The sequence below is a fragment of the Aulostomus chinensis genome, chromosome 2 (genome assembly GCF_037954235.1).
Source record: "Aulostomus chinensis isolate RoL2024-O1b breed Wild chromosome 2, RoL_Achi_v1.0, whole genome shotgun sequence".
Taxonomy (NCBI): domain Eukaryota; kingdom Metazoa; phylum Chordata; class Actinopteri; order Syngnathiformes; family Aulostomidae; genus Aulostomus; species Aulostomus chinensis.
In genome coordinates this window covers 28,223,927-28,242,114 of record NC_141321.1, presented here as the reverse complement: position 1 = coordinate 28,242,114, position 18,188 = coordinate 28,223,927, and the positions used below count along the sequence as shown (strand labels likewise).

The following is an 18,188-nucleotide window of genomic DNA, read 5'->3' as shown; positions in this document are numbered from 1 at the left end:
TTCTTGGTATTTCTACTCACAAAAATCCATGCAGTACAATGTGTATATAACTCACTAAAAAGTGAGTCAGGAGTGAGAGGTCAGGGTACTTTCAGGGTGTTGCAGCCAGATGTCTGCAGGAGAGCAGCTGCATGCGGGTGCAAGGCTGAAAGAAAAAATTCTAAGCCACAGAAGGTTATTGGAAAACATTATCTTCCATCCTCCATCTTTGTCAGGTCAAAATGTTTGCAAGATGGAAAACATCCATATGTTTATAACCTCATGCGAGAGATTGAAACGTCATCCAGTTAGCAAGTACATTTATTTATTTGTCATTTAAACCCAAACCATGAACTTTCCTAACTCTAAACTAAATGGTTTTATGCCAAAACCTTATCAGACCTTCACCTCAGTGTTATATCGCTTTTTCCACTGGCATTTAATTTGAGTTTCTTGCTGCAGGGGGTTTGTGCAGGTGTAACCCACGTTCTGCAGACAAGCTTAGACCCGAACTGGTCTTGACCTCGTGGCCTCAGCAGGGGAGGCAGACATGCCAGAGAGGAGGCCAAAAAACCCTGAACACTAGCATCAATCACCAGTGTGTCTCCTTACCTGTTATCAGACATTCATAGGACTCTGCAGAATGACTGTGCAGAACTTTCCATAAGACACAAATGTTTCATGAGAATATGCCAATTCATTTTACACTGTGTATTATCAGTTTTTTTGTTTCGATGGGTGGTTGTTTATTGCATAGAGGATATTTATTTGACAGAAATTGGTGCAAGTTGCTGTTGGTCTCGAGGTTACTGCTGCAAGGATTATAAGAAATATGGCCTTGAAGAAAGACCGAGATAGGACTAGAGATTACAGTCTCAACTGTAGTTTAAAACAATCTAAGCAGGAATAAGCAGTTATTCCAGTTTTAAAAAAAACATGTACAAATACTAAATGTAGCTCCCTTAGTCCCAAAACAAAGAATGAGAAGCACCAACCTGCCTTGTAGAAGAAGCCAAAATATTTCAGCACGAATGCCCCCAACTCAAAAGTCTCGAGTTCAAAAAGCTTTTTCTCTTGCAAGGAAACAAATACAACAGCGCTCGAGCGCACCTCACATAACAACACACACATAGTATGTTATTCCCGGTGCAGTGAAATAGGCAGACTAACTAATGGAACCACCCACACATACTTTTACTTTTTTTAAAATGCGTGCACGCACACACACACTCACACACACTCACACACACACACACTCACACACACACACACACACACACACACACACACACTCACACTTTTTGTCTCAGCCCACTCGCTGCTCGTTAGCTGCTGCATCGGGCAGTTGTTGTTGTGTTGTTACTGTGACAGTGTGGCTGCTGCTCGCTGCTGAGTACGCACAACCAAAATTACTTCACTTAACAAACTCTTCTGATTACTGTTTGACTTTCTCGTTGTCTCCTTCTCTCCCTCCTGTCTTTAATCAGCATGTAAACAAGCGCAAGGTCATTTTCTTCCTTAAACTAAATGGGGGAGATAAGAGAGAGCGTGGCGTGGTTAATCCTTTGGACACGCTGATGGAGGAGTTTGTCCCGGTGATGCTCAGGCGTTAATTATGCAAGAACGCATCTTTTCTCATGCTCTCTCTCTCCCTCTCTCTCTCTCATGATGACTCATCAGTTTATCCGCCTCATTTTTTTGTCTCTGTCCTTTCCAAAATTATCAGCTAGCATGTAATTTCTAAAATATTTTCCCTATAATATGCCTCTGGATATGTGTGTGTGTGTGTGTGTGTGTGTGTGTGTGTGTGTGTGTGTGTGTGTGTGTGTGTGTGTGTGCGTGTGTGCGTGTGTGCGTGTGTGTGTGTGTGTCTTACAATACTTTTTGGAAAGTTTACACTTCTTCAGCAACACCATGGTTTCTGAACAGCCTTTTTCGTTTAGGTTTTAAACAAAAAAACCTGAAGATATCCTGAATGCGTTCAGTGATTGCCGGAGTGAGAAGAGAATAGCAATGATTGGCTACTGGCTTACCTGTCAGGGAGGCTTGGAGAAACAGCTAATACTTTTCGATTTTCCGGTGTAGCTGTCTGTTAAGTACCAGTTTCCACTGAGACATCTGAAACTAGGCTGAGACATCTCTTGAAGCGCACCTTTTTCTTCTCCAAGTGGATGGAATTTCAGTTAATTTCCAAAATGTCTTTCGTTTTTCATGATTTCGAACTAGAAAGAAAGAGACCCAAATATACGTTTTTGTGTCTTTCTTTCCGCCTTTTATCAGCAAACAGCCTGATCTGGATGTGGAGGAGACTTTTGTTTTTTTTAATTGATTGAGGAAATGTTGCATTCCAGCACGCTGCCTAGCTAAGAGACAACAATCCAGCCTGGGTAAAAGACTAAAAGCATCATTCTTTGTGGTTTGACAGCACCCAGACCTCATTTCCATCCTTCACTATTTGTCAGCCTTCTTCTCTTTCCCAGTGAAGCAGCAATGTTAACAATGCTGTCCCTACATTTACCAGTTCTGCCTCATTACAGCTAAAGAAGTGGATAAATTAGTGCAGGAGAGCATGCACAACGGAGTCTGACTCCACCTGTCAGTGAGGGGAAGATAGTGAATGTGTAGACATGCAGGAAGGGTGTAAAGGAACTGCTCAGCTTACAAGCTACCTCATATTAAAACCCACCCAGTGAGGCACTCATCTTAAAATCATTACTTTCAACATTCATCCTTCAATATCTCTTGGTAATGATATTTTATGATCAATCAAGGATTACAGGATTAATCATCTTAAATTCTTAAAACACTGATGTTATATTAATTTTGTTCCAGCAGTAATTTTGAGTGCTTATACGGGTTTAGCTTCTTGTTTTAACTCAATTTCTTCACATAGAATTAAACCTGTCATAAATTAAACCAGGTGGGCACCTTCCTCTGCTTTTTGCATGTATGGAAAACAGGGTTTGATCCCATGTAGGATTTTTGTTACTGCAACTTTGTATAATATTAAAAGAAATGCCATCGTTAACTCTAATTATTGAACGGTTTCTTCTTCGGCCCATGCTGCACCCCTCCGCTTACTTTCATGAAAATTTATTCAAGTGTTTTCCTGCTGAAAGAAAAAACAGATACAGGTGAGAACACAACCAGACTGGCAGAGGTAGAGAAGCTGTTTCCCCTGAACAACCCCTGAACCTTGGTGCCATCCTGCTCGAGTGTATTGCAGTATATGTACAAGCTCAAGAGGACAAATGGGCCTGGTTGTTTCCATCCACTCTACCCCCCCAAAAAATCCTCCTGCCCTGTGGCCTTTAAAACACTATCTCTCCTGCTCATCTGTCCAGTGCTTCTGGCCTGCCATATTTACAGGCTGGTTAAAGGTGTTCTGAAAATCCACTGTGTTTGTGCCCAGTCTGCATCCGATAGTAAAAAAGCCAAGCATTCCAATCCGTGTCCACCCGCCTGCCTGTCAGGATTAACATTTAGCACTCTCTAAGGTTGAAAATCCCATTAGATGGAACAAAATTAATTTTTGCACAATATTCAGGGCTACCGGCTGCATAATAGGAGACAATGGCCAGTGCATCCCTCGATTGTGATTCCATTCACTCCCTAATCGTCAGGATGGCCGTGCACAGTGCAGCAGCGTAGTAAATGCTTTCATCCCAGGGGGATAAGAAAAACAATGGCCCTTTTTAATTTCTTTTCTAAAGCGGACAGCAGAAAGAAAATGATATAGACGTAATTGATGATGAGGAGAGCACGGGGAGCCTTAGCAGAGTTCTCACGTTCAGTGCCCAAGCCTTTTTTTTTTTTTTTTTTAAGCTTTATAATGGCAACCACTCAGGGGCACTGAAGGTTGACAAATCTGGCGTGGAGGACAAATTGATCGGGAACAGAACGCAATTTGTCCTTTAAAAAAAATCAGGTAAAGGACTTGTGCGACCTCAGTAATTAGTTTAAACTGTAGCATGCGTCCAGGAATGGCTGAGTGTGTCTTATAAGACGTCATGACACTGACACATGTAAGTCCAAGCCCCTAAAGCCTGATTCGCATGTCTGTGTTGAATTGATACCACAGGTAGCTGGAGCCACACACCTCAGAAAAGTACCCTGACATGCATCTCCCTCGAAATGTACATGCTGACAGACCTTCCTGCCACACTGGATCCTCTTTTCAGTGTTACACTCACTTCAATAAATGTAACTGTTCCTCGTGATTTATTACCTCCAGTCCCACAACAAAATGAGCCATTTCAGCCACCACCACTTTCACCATTGTTTAATGTTCAAACTCATCACCATTTTGTCTGTGTGAATGCAGCGTGATGCAGCCCCGTCAGGACAGGAGTATAAATGCTCACAATGGACAACACATGAGCACAAACCAGACTTAAACTTAAACTTAACCTTCACCGTAACCTCTTTCTAACCTTTGAGTAAGTCTTTAACATCAAACGGCTATTTAAATGTACAGAATTTTGCCTCCACAGAGAATGTAGGACCTCACAAGTAAAAATAAAGCTACGTGGATGGAGTGACAAAACAGTTTTAGATAAGAAAGTACCCTAAATGAGGGAGTTACGTGTTCACCTGAGAAGTTTCTGTGAGAAGTGTTCAGTGAACACATCTCCTCAAGACACAAGGCAACCAGAACATTTGTGCATTAAGTGGAGAAATGATAAGGAGGAAATGCCGGTTTGCTTATTCTCTGCATGCACTGAGAAGCAGACAAAGACATATGGCAGTTCTACGGTGGCTGCATCTGTGGTATGACGCGAGCGTGTCAAGAACACAGATGCACCGTTCCACGGCAGCGTGCTTCGTGACACATCGTACCGGTAGTCACGCAATCTCCCACTGACCCATTTTTTGGTGTGACTTACACACAAACACATATAATTAATTAATTTGTAGCACTTTTCAGAGAAGAAAGAGAAGAAGACAACCAAAGTGTGGAAATTAAAAAAATAAAAAACATTTTCAAATCTGAGGTCAAACATTTCAGAAGCTTGATAACTTTTTCACTCTACTACTTCCACTGTTGTGTTTAATTGGCTGCCTCCTCATCAATTCAGGGGCGAGTTGCTGCAGGTTCTCTCACTCAAAAACTGACCCGCAGAAACCTCCATGTATAAGACAAGCCAAACTACCCCTTATTCCTATATGTGGAAAACGAGACGAGGGCAGTGATTATGCAGGACATGGCAGTGGGGGAAGGTAAAAACAGAGACAAAGAGAAGCTGGATCCCTTTCACTAGAATATTTTAATTGCCTTTTGGGCTTCACTAGCACCCAATTAGCATGCTTGTTACGTGCAAACACCAACAGCTAATTGGCCTGAGAGGAGAAAGTGGTGTGGCCCTGAAAAAAGACAGCAGGATCCATTTGAAGATTCGTTTCTCCAATATCAGCATGTTGGGAAGCTATTTGGCAAATAGTTTTCAATAATATTTGAGTGCTGCATCTACAAATATTATTCATACTTTCTTGTCTTCTTTATTTCCAGATGATATTGCAAAGTGAAAATATGATTGCCATAACATTTAGAGGCAATCAAAGAGGAGTGTTTGGTCATTAGGACTTACTTTTTATGATTACCTGAATCCAGACAAACTGCCTTGATGGAGAATGGAAATGCATTTTTCATAAACTTCAATTTGTCCCAGGCCTGTGTGTAAAAGTCCAATGAATTAAGCAGATATGGGGAGAACTCATTGACAGGCATGACCTAACCAGTCTACATACAGCACCATGCTGCCCTACATTTGGGAATATGCTGAATGTGCACGTAAACACAGCGGCGCTATGAGCTAACCAAGGACAAGAGGCTGAATCTCTGATTACAAACTGTAGCAGCAGGATCTGGTGCACAGGACAAGAGCTCATTATGCTCTTTACATGCAATTAATCAAACAACTTCAACAAAGCTCGCTACAGCCACAACAGGCAGAGCTGGATTCCCTTCTGACAATTCAAATTCAGCACACACAGAACAAGATTTTTACATAAAGTGATTTGTATCGTAGAACATTTAAGATTCATAGCCGATCCGAAGAAGATGGAAGAGTCATGGCGTCCTGCTAAGATTGCACGTCTCTTCTCTGTCTCACAGTTAAACATTCTCCAATTTTGTGGGAAACATATTTTGTGTTAATATGAAAACATCTACACTGTGCAAGTGAGGAAAAATACATTTTGCAACAGTGAAAGTGTTAAATGTGGAGAAACCTGGACAAATACAGTAGTACTTAGCTGTACTTGCTGAGAACATTGCAAGTTATGTAATTTACTTTTACCCCCCAAATACATACTTTCTGTTCACTTCCTGCAATCTCTGGTCTTATTATGCAACAAGTCCAGACATCTAGACAGCTGCCATCTAGTGGCCATAGTGATGATGACCACAAGAGAGCACAAAGTCACATGATATCAATAAAAGGGGACAAAGAGCCATATATGGAGGTGGCAGGAGGTCGGAGGCTATTAAGAGGAGAGAGATGTTTGGGCGGTTGCTGCACCTTCATGTTTTGAGGGGATATCTTCATACGGTGTGGGATTGATGCTGTACAGCTCCAGGACGGAGAAACCCATGAAGTTCCCTTTGACGTAACTGAGCCAAAAACATGCAGTGAGGAACAAACCAGGCGGTGTTATGTTCATCACATGACAGTAAAATAATTTCTTCACGTCTACTTCAGTTTAACATATTGATCACTGAGAACACAGAGCTATCAAGAAATCTGCTTTTGTGGCCCAATGAATTGAAATAAAATTATCATAATTATCTCTCTCTCTCTCACACACACATAGTGCCATCTCTTTTTTGAGAATTCATCATAGTGTATTAATCATAGAGTAGTTTCACGGTATTTATCATGTTTCCTCTCTTAATCTTCCCTGATTCTCTCTTACTCCTCTCTTACACCTTTTTTTTTCAGCTGGTTCATATAATGGGAGCATGAAAACGGCTGGTGTATGATTGATTGCAGTGGGCTGGTCTGGACCAAAATGACAGGGAGGGGATTTTTTTGGGGTCCCAGTCCTGCACTGACTTTGCTGGTCTGCAGCTGTGTTGACATTAACTACTCTGACTTAAACTGCTACTTCCACACTTTGATCTGTTATAATAATAGGGACTTGTTCTGTCTGTGCATGAACAAGTCATTGTTGCGCACGGTCTGTTAAAATCATTCGTAGTTGTGCATGCATTTTTTTTTCTTGCATTATTGCTACGTAGGCGTAACTTTTGAACAAATCATTCTGATTACTGTTGTGTTCTTCCGGTGGAGGATCAAAGACAATGTGATAAGTGTTGGACCTCAATTAGGGAAGATGCAGTTCATTTGCCCAGGTGAGCAGCCGCAGTTCAATGAGCATCAATGTTTGCCCTCACCTTATAGCTAAAGTGTGAAAAACAATGTGGATGGACTTCACTTTGTTAATGAGATGAGCACAGGGGCCGAAGCTTGAGGTCGCAGTGTTCATGTCAAACTCTTTGGACACCCACACATTCATAATAGCCCCACTCCCGCTTCTTGATGAGTTTTCTACGTGTGAGTAAATCACTTCTGCTTTCTCCTGTAGGGGAAACTGTTTTACTTTTTAAAGTTGTCAGAAGGATGAAGCACGCGTGGCTGCAGTGCACCCACATTGTCCGTTACAGCTAACTGATCACCAAGACAACGATCCGCCACACGCAAATTCAACACCTTCACTCATATTCTTGATTTATTTTTTAATTAGCAGCTTCATCTTTAAGCTTTTTTTTTTTGAGAGTCAATAATGAGAACTTTCTACTCACCCTGATGTTCTTAAAACTTTTTTCACAGTCTACACGGACTCTTTATAATATTAAAATATGGGACTTTAACGACAGGGTTTATGCAGCAAAAAGCTCAGCTGGTCTCATAATGCCTATGAGCCTCCAAACCTCCTGACAAGATGACTACATGTACGAATTAAAGAGAGTTAACGGAAAGATTTTGGTCCCCCAATGCAAAATGATGCAAATGAATCAGCATGGTATGCCATACATGCCAATGGGATTTACTTTCAATATAGATATAGACTTACAAAGCAGCAAATATTATTTTAGAATACGGTCTTGATATTTTTAAATCCTGGTTTCACTGGAACAGAGTTGGCACAGACGCACTTAAGGGAGAAACCGTGGAAATGTATCATTACACGACAGAGCATCTAAAACCATCAGGCCATGACAATGACAGCCAGGCCTGTCCAGAAGTGTCACCCCTCTCTGTCTTTGTCTGGCTCTGTCTCGCCGAGTTCTTATTGTTTTTCTCTCCTTCTGTCTTGCAAAACACCCACAGCAACCACACATACACACACACACACACACACACACACACACACACACACACACACACACACACACACACACACACACAGAAAGACGGAACATCTTTATTAGCTCTCTGTATGCAGGCTGTGCTCAGCTTGAGATTGCAGGACTGACCCCTTGCTGTGAGCTGTACAGGGGAAATGTTTACCCAAACCCCACAGAGCATGCCATTAACCTCTTTCTAGATAGAAGACAAACAAGAATGTCCCTTCATGAGGGCAATAACGACAGGAACACCTATCCAGGACCATCATGACAATCATCTCATTATGAAGCTGCAGGAGCCAGTAATGAGCCAGGGAGCTGGTCTCCCAGGGACTCGCGCTGCAGTGTACCCATGTGGCAAACATTCAGTGAAGTACCTGTGATATGCAATGAAGTGCAAACATCTGATTAACCCAAGAGTAAGGAACAATTTGAAAGCCCCCCAAACTCCATCAACCACCTCTTCCCCCCCATTTCACTCAATCCTCTAGCCATGTCGTCCTCCATCTCCACCACCTTTCTCTTCCCTCCTGTCGCCTTATGGTGCTCCATACCCTGGAGATTTAGATGGATATCCTGCAGCTCTGATTAAAGCCCCAACCTTGGAGGGTGTCTTGGTGAAAGGGAAGGGGGGTGGGGAGGCAGTGAGGCACCTGGGCAGTGGAGAAGCTTCTCCTTCTTAAGGCCCTGCAGGCGTAATTCAATCACACCTCGATAATTCCCCTGATGTGAGAGTCAGTCCCCCCTCGCACACATCAAGTACAGATAGACACCACAAGCTCCCGCTCATCCCAGATTGAGGGTCTCCTCCTGGGTGGGTTTAAGAGTCCGCTACTGTGTACATTTTACCTGTGTCATTTGAAGAGGCCATTATTTTAATTGAAAAAGTTATCCGCCCGCCAAAGGCAACCGATAGAAGACAGGGGGAAAAACAGCAGAGAATTAAAACAAAAACACCAGATGGTGATATACATGGTTAAAATGATTGTTTATACTTACTGTTTGATTATATGTGATAATGAGAGAGGGATTCCTCAAGGCAATTAGTGTCTGTGGCAGCCATATTGTGAGAGGACAGGGGAAGGACGGCACTGGCTGTTATGAAGGAGCGCTTATCAAATATCTCCGCCGGGGTGATTAGTGTAATAAGACACTGCAAGGTGAGATAGGCCACTCACGCACTTTTAGTATGTATGCATGTGTGTTTGTGTGTGTGTGTGTGTGTGTGTGTTTGTGTGTGTGTGTGTGTGTGTGTGTGCAGGCGCGCACATGTGGGAGTCGGAAAATATGTGTGGGTTTAAAAAAAAAAAAAGAGTCTGAGAGGTGATCTGAGAGTGACTCCTTCCATCTGTTTCTGTATCTCTACGTCTATTTTGTGGCCCCATGTGCCTCGGTGGGTGCATGTATGTATGTAATTGATCCAAGTCCCATGTTCATATAGGTTCCCATGCCACCCTCGCTGCCCCAGGGGCTTTAGCCTATGAGAAAGGGCAGATCAGGGACACTTACCCCTGGCAGAGTCTTCTGTTCATGGAGGGCGCTCTGGGCTTTCAGTGCTGACTCTCTGGCACAGTATGTTAGAAAGGCACATCCTACAGTATCAGGGAGACAGGAGAAATCTATTATTAACCCAGACAATCAGCGCACAATACCATCAGTTTGGATAAAAATAATTACAGCAGCTTAAGGATTTATAGCAGGTTTTAATTGAAAAAATACATGCAGTGTTTTGGTTTTTTGTTTCCAATTGTTTGAGAAAACAACAAACATCTCCAAAAGTTCATGTCATGATGGTGATCTGAAAGATTCAATACGCTGTGAAGTACAACATCTGAAATAAAAAAAAAAGTAGATTAAACAGAGATGAGCTTTCATCACCTTAATGAAAACTCACCAAGTTTGTGAAAAATGAACAACCGCAGACACTGGATACATTTACCATGAAATCAATTTGAAACTGGATGGACTGACGGGTCAAAAAAAGAATCTCTTGAATTTTAGAGCCGACCCAGATGGTGAGGCATATTCTTCATGTTGTTGTTTTTTTTAACATTCTTTAACATTACATTCGTAAATGGGGTGTTTTTGACTATTTTATTACTCAGGTACTAATTGCTGCACTTTCTTATGTAAAGGAAAAAAACACATATTTTACATGGATGCATGTACGATAGATAAAGTTGCAGAATTGCAAAGACTTCTGGTCGTCTAAATGCACCTCTCTGTCCATGCTCTCTATTTCCAAAACTCGAACTCTAATCCTTCAAACAGACAGAAATGTGTGGTTCCACCAAAGCCTTTCAATGACATGCCAAGACTTGCTGGAGTCAAAAACACTGGCATTCATACACTCTGGAATTGGAATTTGGAGAGTATCGTTCCATGCTTGATCAACCAAGATTTGGTCCATTTTTGTTTAAGTTGCTGAGAATATGCTTTCTGAGGAAGGGTCAGCTTCATAATTGATTATTATTGAACTATTGAACCGAGCACATGAAGAAAAAGTGTTTTGTGTTGTTGTTGTTTTTTTCACTTTTATTTGGCAGCTGAGTAATTAAAAACTTCTGACACTAAAAGATAAAACTGTATCCTCAGACTTCTCTTAAAGTTGGAAAACTCAAAAACATCAGAATCAATAAGCATCAATAAATAAGGCCCCAACAAATACGTGACAGCTTTCATTAAAGGGTGAGTTGCCTGCTCCGTTACGCACTTGGCAGAGCTGACAGTGGGTGACCCCATTCAGGAGAGGTTTTGCACTGTGCAGCATAATTTCCCATTACTACATGTCACAACTGCTGCCAAGGATTCCCATGGGAGAAGAAAGAGAGAAATACACACACCCTCTCACACACATACAGATGATACCCTGCATGCAGCATATAGTACCCATCACCTCTGAAGCCGAGCAACACTCTCTGGCGGCCGGCCAAGAGAGCTCCCTTTCACGACAACCTTCACCCAGCTCCGCAACGAGGCAGTTACTCAGGAGGAAAAATCACCTTAACGACACTGATGAAACAGCATGTCACACAGCAAAGCAGAAAAGTTTGGGAGCCTGGGGAAACACTCTTCATCCTTCTTGACATTACAAAACTGTGGGACATGAGTTGAGGCCCCCCGAGGGGCACGGCCTTGGGTTGGCAATTTCTTACTCGCAAACGCATTGCCCTGAACTTTTCCCATATTTGTCTTTCTTTTCTTTTTCTTTTGTTTTCACTCTGCAAATGTTTAGAATGCATCTTGACAAGTTTTCATCTCATGATTTACCTCAGTAAGCTGGTCGGAATATTTCTAATGAAGTATTTGACCCAAGTGTGGGAATGTCAGATGTAGTTTGCTTCAAGACAAATATACTCTGATACTACCATTTCAATAAATGTCTTTTAAACCAGCCTTTTGTGCAGTGCAGCTTTTAATATTCAGACCATCTGCAAGGCTGCCTCAGCTTCCTCACAGAAGTGGAAACTCTGCAGAACTTTAGGAAAGATTCATGTGCAACAGTGCTGGCTCGGGGGATGTCTTAAACCCAGAGGGGTTTATGATTGAGAGAGCCAGTTGTGGAACAGATGAGCATTCAGCTCGGAAGAGAGGCATGAGTTGGAGCACAGTGACACTGTTTGAGGGGCGGTAACAAGGATGTAGCAGCTGGTAGCAGGTTAGCGCTGTCAGCATAAAATGTGTAAATTGACTAATGGGCATGGGATTACATTAATTCTTCAACATCACACAAGATATGTCACAGTGATGTATTCTATAACTTGAAGCAAGTTGAAGCAACATTTCTCATCAGAATAATGTATCAGATGACATTGTGTTAATTGTCTCATGACTCAGCAGCTCCTCTTACAGAGCTTTATTGAACATCTCAACTCATTGTTGTTTAGCTGTCTGACCCACAGCTAAAAACATAATGTTACGCTTTAATGCTTTTGTTACACGAGTGCTGCATTTTTTTTCCCAACACGTCCTACACACAAATGTTTCTGTCACAAAATCCCATCGAAATATGAGAGAAGACTAAAAACACAACCACAAATTGTTGACACCACAGTCGCGGCACGACATGTTAAAATGACATGTGCCAACAGAAAGTCAATCAGGATCCGTTCATCCTTTCATGTTTCTTGTTTCAAAGTGCTTGACTGCTGCTGATCGTTTGGGAGAGCTTTATTTTGCCATCACTCACCAGTGAAAGCTTCTTCAAATTACATTCACTTTTAGAAAATAGGCTGTTATGATGTGTCAGACATCATCATGTAGCTTAATTCGGCGTTGTAGCTAATATGTGGACTCGTTCATTCATCTCTTGCTGCAAAGTCAGATGCTGGTACCAACCACAACTCCAGCCTGCCACCTTAATGTGGATTTTGCTTTTAACAGTAACTACCCTTTGTCACATGATGTTGAGAAAGGGAATTTGTATTTCTACCACAAAAAAAGGAGTGTAAAGTATATATGTACCACATACATTTCACACATTTTTCTGCAAGATTTCCCTGGACCATCAGTAGTGATTCCTGCTGTGATAATGCTATACTTCTGGCTTGGTTGTCATGGATACAGTGATACTGAGTGGCACCTTGAGTCACATCTTCACTCAAGATATGGTTATGGTGACTTTTAATGTGATATGTCCTGAATCAAATGTTTTTCTGTGCTGAATGCAAATCCATAAATTAGTGTTGTGTTCATGCTGCCCACCTGCTAACCCCCTGCTTGTACTTTCTCACTACGGATCTGGTTGTATGACTCGTTTTGTTGTTGAGGGTCCACGATGCAACTGTCGCTTGAATTCATATTTGCGTTTATCTGCCTATCTTTTTTGTTTTTCGTAAAATTCCGAGATATAAGTTGGATGATATTTAAACTTTTCCAATGCGATTAAAAGTTTAAATCGGCCAGATAGTTAAACAAGATGCACGCATTACATTTCAAGACGCAGATGAGGGGAATGTGAACAAGGCTCTGAAATTAAGGCTGAACTTTGGTGTTGGTTCAGCTGAAGGACTGCTGGCTTCCTGTGATGAAGAGGTTAAGTGGGGTGAAAATAATACTTTGGTAATCAAAGGCAATTTACTACACTGTAATTTCAGTGAGGGACAAATGTTCAGCAAATTATATTTAAGGCAAATGAAAAAGTAAGCTACAAACCGGTTCATAGCAGGAAATGTGTCTTTGCGTTTGCTGGACAAGTTTTGGGCAATAATTACTTCAAGAACTTTTCCCCTCTTCTAACAATTTGTTTGAAAATGGAAATTAGTATGCACTCACAATTGCACGCATCCAGGCATTAAGAGTAAATTGTGCTTTTTTAAGGCATCAGGTACCTGTAATTGAAATAACCCCAGAACAAATTTGTATAAAATTTCAATTCATTAGTAGTGAATTCATGAATCATGAGCAATTTGCTCTTCTTCGCTCTCTTCAACCATGCCTGATCCAAGGATGTTCATTAAACTGGAAAAAGAATGCAAATTAAGGCACAAAAATTATGTAAAACAACTGGATGCTGCCGAATGTGACAGCCTCACCCTCTCATGGCTACTGAAATAAATACAATGTGAGAATTTTCCGCCACTGCTTCATGTTCCTGGGTTAAGCGCACTATTACCTGTGGAGTCTTGTTCCTCTTGTAGCCGCTGCGTCATCTATACTGGGACCAGCCTGATCAGAGCCTTTATGTAGTTGTTTGATACACATACGAAAACCTCCTTCTAATGATCAAAGAGGTCATCTGTAGACTTGAGCTACACTTGTCACTCATCTTACCCAAACTGTCAATCTCTGTCTGACACTTCCTTCACAACACATATGCTGTAGTTGAAACCCGTATAAACCCCCAATACTGTCACGTATCTGTACTGTAGGCGTCAAAACTATATTCTGAAAAAAGCTGTGCAATTAAATTTTCGGAAAAACATTTATGTTTTGAAAATGCACTTTCAAAGATTCTATGAAACCTTTGCAATCAGTAACTTGTGCCCTACTGTGCTTCACTTTTGACATTTCAAGGCATAGAAGGGGTTTTTATGTCATTGTGACAGGCTATTTATAGCCAATTACACTGCATGGACCTACCGACGAGAGCAGAATGGATGAGGATATTTAACAACTCTTTGTATCTCTTCCTCCTGGCTGTGTGGTGCGGCTCCGAGTCCCTCCTCTCAGCATCAGAGACGGATTGATAAATAACGCTACTCAAGCAAAGGATTTGCCCCCCACTATCATTCAGCATGTCTGAACAATGCATGCGCTCTGGCACTGACACTAAGTATTATGATAATGTAGTGCTCAGCGAAATGATGGATGTTAAACAGCACGACCTGGCTGCACTACACACCGACGAGCACCACGTCCTCCAATAGTGTCAAGTCATCCCACTCTCTGTAAGGCTCCCTGACAACACACAAACTATCAAGCTGACATAGAGGCAGCAGTGTCGAACACGGCAGGGTATCATAATCTGCTATTCCAGAGCCAGTGTACAGAAAATTACAAAAAATACAATTCAAGACTATTTGAAGAATTCCCTGGAGATACCCTAAATGCTCAAAGTAAGAAATCACAAAGCATCTGTTGAGATTGATGCATGATCATCCTCATGAATGAGTCATGAGCAAACATGACATATTTTGCTCTGCCCTTCAATCCATAATTATGGTGCAATTCTCTGTCACGGGAAAAAAAAAAAAAAGGTAGAGCTGCAAATCATTTGAGTACGGCTGTACTAACTGATGCCAACAGCTTTATCATCTATCTGAAACAAATCAAGTCCCTCCCAACCACAAACTAAGCTGAAAGGAGGATGTCAAAGCAGTACTCCAAGCTACATTTATTAGACCGCTAAATCTTTTAGATCTTTGTAGAAAAATGTTACTGTTAATGATAAAAAATGAGGATTGAATTTGTGACAACACTGAGATATACCCACTGGCATAATCTATTCAACGCACGGAACACAAATGACTTTTTAAAGCACTGTTGCAAACACACACCCACACGCACACACTGCAGACAAAAGAGCCATTCTGATTGTTGATGATAGGTACACAGCAACAGGACATGTCTGTGCAGATTAAGGACTGTATTAGCGGAGATGAAAATGTTCTGACATCATAAGGGATTTCTACTGGCTGGTGGTGAGTCTGAGACGGTGACCTCGACGTCTCTCAACTACCGGCCGCTAGATTTGCTGAGGTGGCATGTATTACCTTAGACAGTGCAACTACAGTCCAGAGGATGTAGCAGCAGAGTGCAACTATCGCATGAAAATACCTGAGCTTTACAACTTTTCTACAAAAGCCTGAGATGGGAATGTTTGAATGCTAAAGTACCTGTCAGTGGGTTTACATTGCATTTAATTAGGCTACTGTTGTTTTCCTGGTATACATGAATGGGACAGAAGCGATTTATTCACCAAAGTAAGTCCGCCTCTTCAGTGGAAGGATGGTGGCGTGTATTGCTGGTTGAAGAGAGGGTTTTGGTTTTTTCTCTCCCCAGTTTACCTATTTGTTTGTCACAACACAAGATTTTTGGCCAGCGGCAGGTGGTTTGTCTTTAAATTAAAAAAAAGAGACAATTCTTTCATAAGAAAGTTGGTCCCTTTGTCCAGAAATGGATTGTTTTCACTGTTGCTTGTTCGCCGTGATGTGCCCTCCAGTGACTCTTCTTTACTGGGTTTGTTTACATATGTTTTTAAAGTCCAGTACATAATAAAACAGCTTTCTCTAACATCATGTAAACTTCCTGAATATAGTCAGAAATGACAAGGTCTATAATCAAAATTAAACTTGATGATAGTTCATAGTTATTCTCTCCATCCACCATGCAACTATCGCAAAACGACGGTGCAGACGAATGGCCGACACTCTTCCGGTGAAATTAAAAGTATTAGTTTTAAAACAATGAAAACAAATAGAAAAAAAAACACCTACATATTAGAAAAAGTACATAAATTTAAATTGTAGGGCAGAGTTTAAAATGCCCTCTTCAGGTGATTGGAGGCGTATGAAATATTCTAATGAATATAATATAATATTTGTCAGTTTTTTGCAGAAATAATTACCACATTAAATCCTTTAAATGCCATCTACTCCTTCTCCCTCATTTAAAAAGAAATGCAGAATAAATAAATACTTCTTCATTTCACAAGTCTAACTGCTGGTCGACTTCATTATGAAATCTGTTCTCGCTGCACTTGTGTCTTCTAAATAATGAGACCGAAATATCTGCGATGTCACAAATCGGATTTTCATGGAGTCCACAGAAAATGTACTTTTTCATCAAGGAAACTGAAAACAGACCTCTAGTGTTGGAAATCTGCTCAACTGTTGGAACAAGGAGAAAAACACATTTCTGACTGGAGGGGGTTTTTAAAGTTTTATATCACGAGAAACGTCGGCAGGTAAAAAGAGAAAGAAATATGAAACTCTACGTGGAGTGACTCAACAAGTGACAAGTGCTGCTCAACTACTGATACTGTACAGTTTTATTGAAATATTTGTTTTTACAATTACCATATACATAATTCATGTCAAAATGAACACTGACTTAATTTGAAAAGGATACATCTGACTGGAGGAGGCTTTTCCAGAGACTGTAGTCTTTGTTTGCAACACAGTTGAGACTGAACAAACTTTTGCAGTTAGTATTGTTGCCTTCGGTTGCCGCTATGAGAGTTCCGTCAGTGTTTTAAACTGCTCTCCTTGACTGACACAGTTGATGACACACTTCACCTGCTTCGGCTTTGTTAACGACACTAATCCCATTTTCTTACTCTTGTTCTTCAGTCTACAGGTATCACACACAGACACAGCAGGAGGCAGGAACATGCTTTCAGTCGTGACCAATAAGAAAAATTCATCCATATAATGCATTGGTGAAATCTTATTAAAAGTGCATGCCTGTTCTCCCAAAGTGACTTTGAATGTCACGCAGGATGAAGTGGGCATAATGCATACATCAGAGTGGCCTTGGTGGAGGATGATTTGAACGGGCATACAGTCTGGCTTTGGAAAAGGATTATCCTTCCTGAGGCAAGCATCCTCCCGAGTGTTGACATTCAGGGATGGTCGAGGACAGGCGTAAACAACACCAACATCAGAAATATTGTTTTAATCGATCATCAGGCTCCAAAGAGAAACACTGGAAAGAGAAAGAGCAGCTGGAGCACCAGCGACTTATGACTGGAGGAACAGGTGGTGCAAGAAGACCTTCAAGGCTACACACACACACACACACACACACACACACACACACACACACACACACACACACACACACACACACACACACACAGAGGAGAGCAATGCTGAGCTCATTTCTCCTACAATGAGCGCTTGACTTGTGCTGATCAATAAGATCATGAACTGTAGCCGCCACTTACATATCATGCATAATTTGCCTGCCTTGTGAATAGATTATTTATACTGAGAGTGAACTTTGTGTGTGAGTGTGTGTTCAGTTTGTAATTAAAAACGAATTATAACTCCGTGAACAAACATTCACCAGCATGGTTTTTTTTTCCAATATTGTGTTGCCCCTTTAAGTTAAAAATCAAATAAGAAATAATAATTAATTCTGACACTGATTTGTTTGAACTGTGACCCAAATTCCTGTGTAATTTAATGAGTAACTATAAGCAGAAAAAAATGACCTAAAAAAAAAGTTAAAAGCAGCAGTAATAAGAATTTGTTGTTGCTGTTGTTTAATCATTTCATTAAGTAAAATAAGCATATAGACTCAATGCAGGGCCAGTAAAAAAACAAACAAACACACATCTGAATAAATTAAAAAATGTCACCTTTATTGCAAAGAATTGCTTCTTTGAATGCAATGTAGGAATAGTGCATCAAGC

General features: G+C 41.1%; 1 protein-coding gene across 10 annotated transcripts in view; it reads right to left on the bottom strand.

The window, feature by feature from the left end:
* celf6 (CUGBP Elav-like family member 6) overlaps window positions 1-18,188 on the bottom strand; it is a 135,353-nt gene that overhangs the window by 115,845 nt on the left and 1,320 nt on the right. For all 10 annotated transcript variants that reach the window (XR_015110524.1, XM_086188745.1, XM_086188780.1 and 7 more), the window contains exon 2: window positions 9,839-9,921. Coding sequence is in view for 9 of the 10 variants with exons in the window: in XM_086188745.1 (XP_086044871.1) it covers window positions 9,839-9,921 (83 nt within the window). In the remaining variant the exon portion in view is untranslated. The remainder of the gene's footprint in view (window positions 1-9,838; window positions 9,922-18,188) is intronic.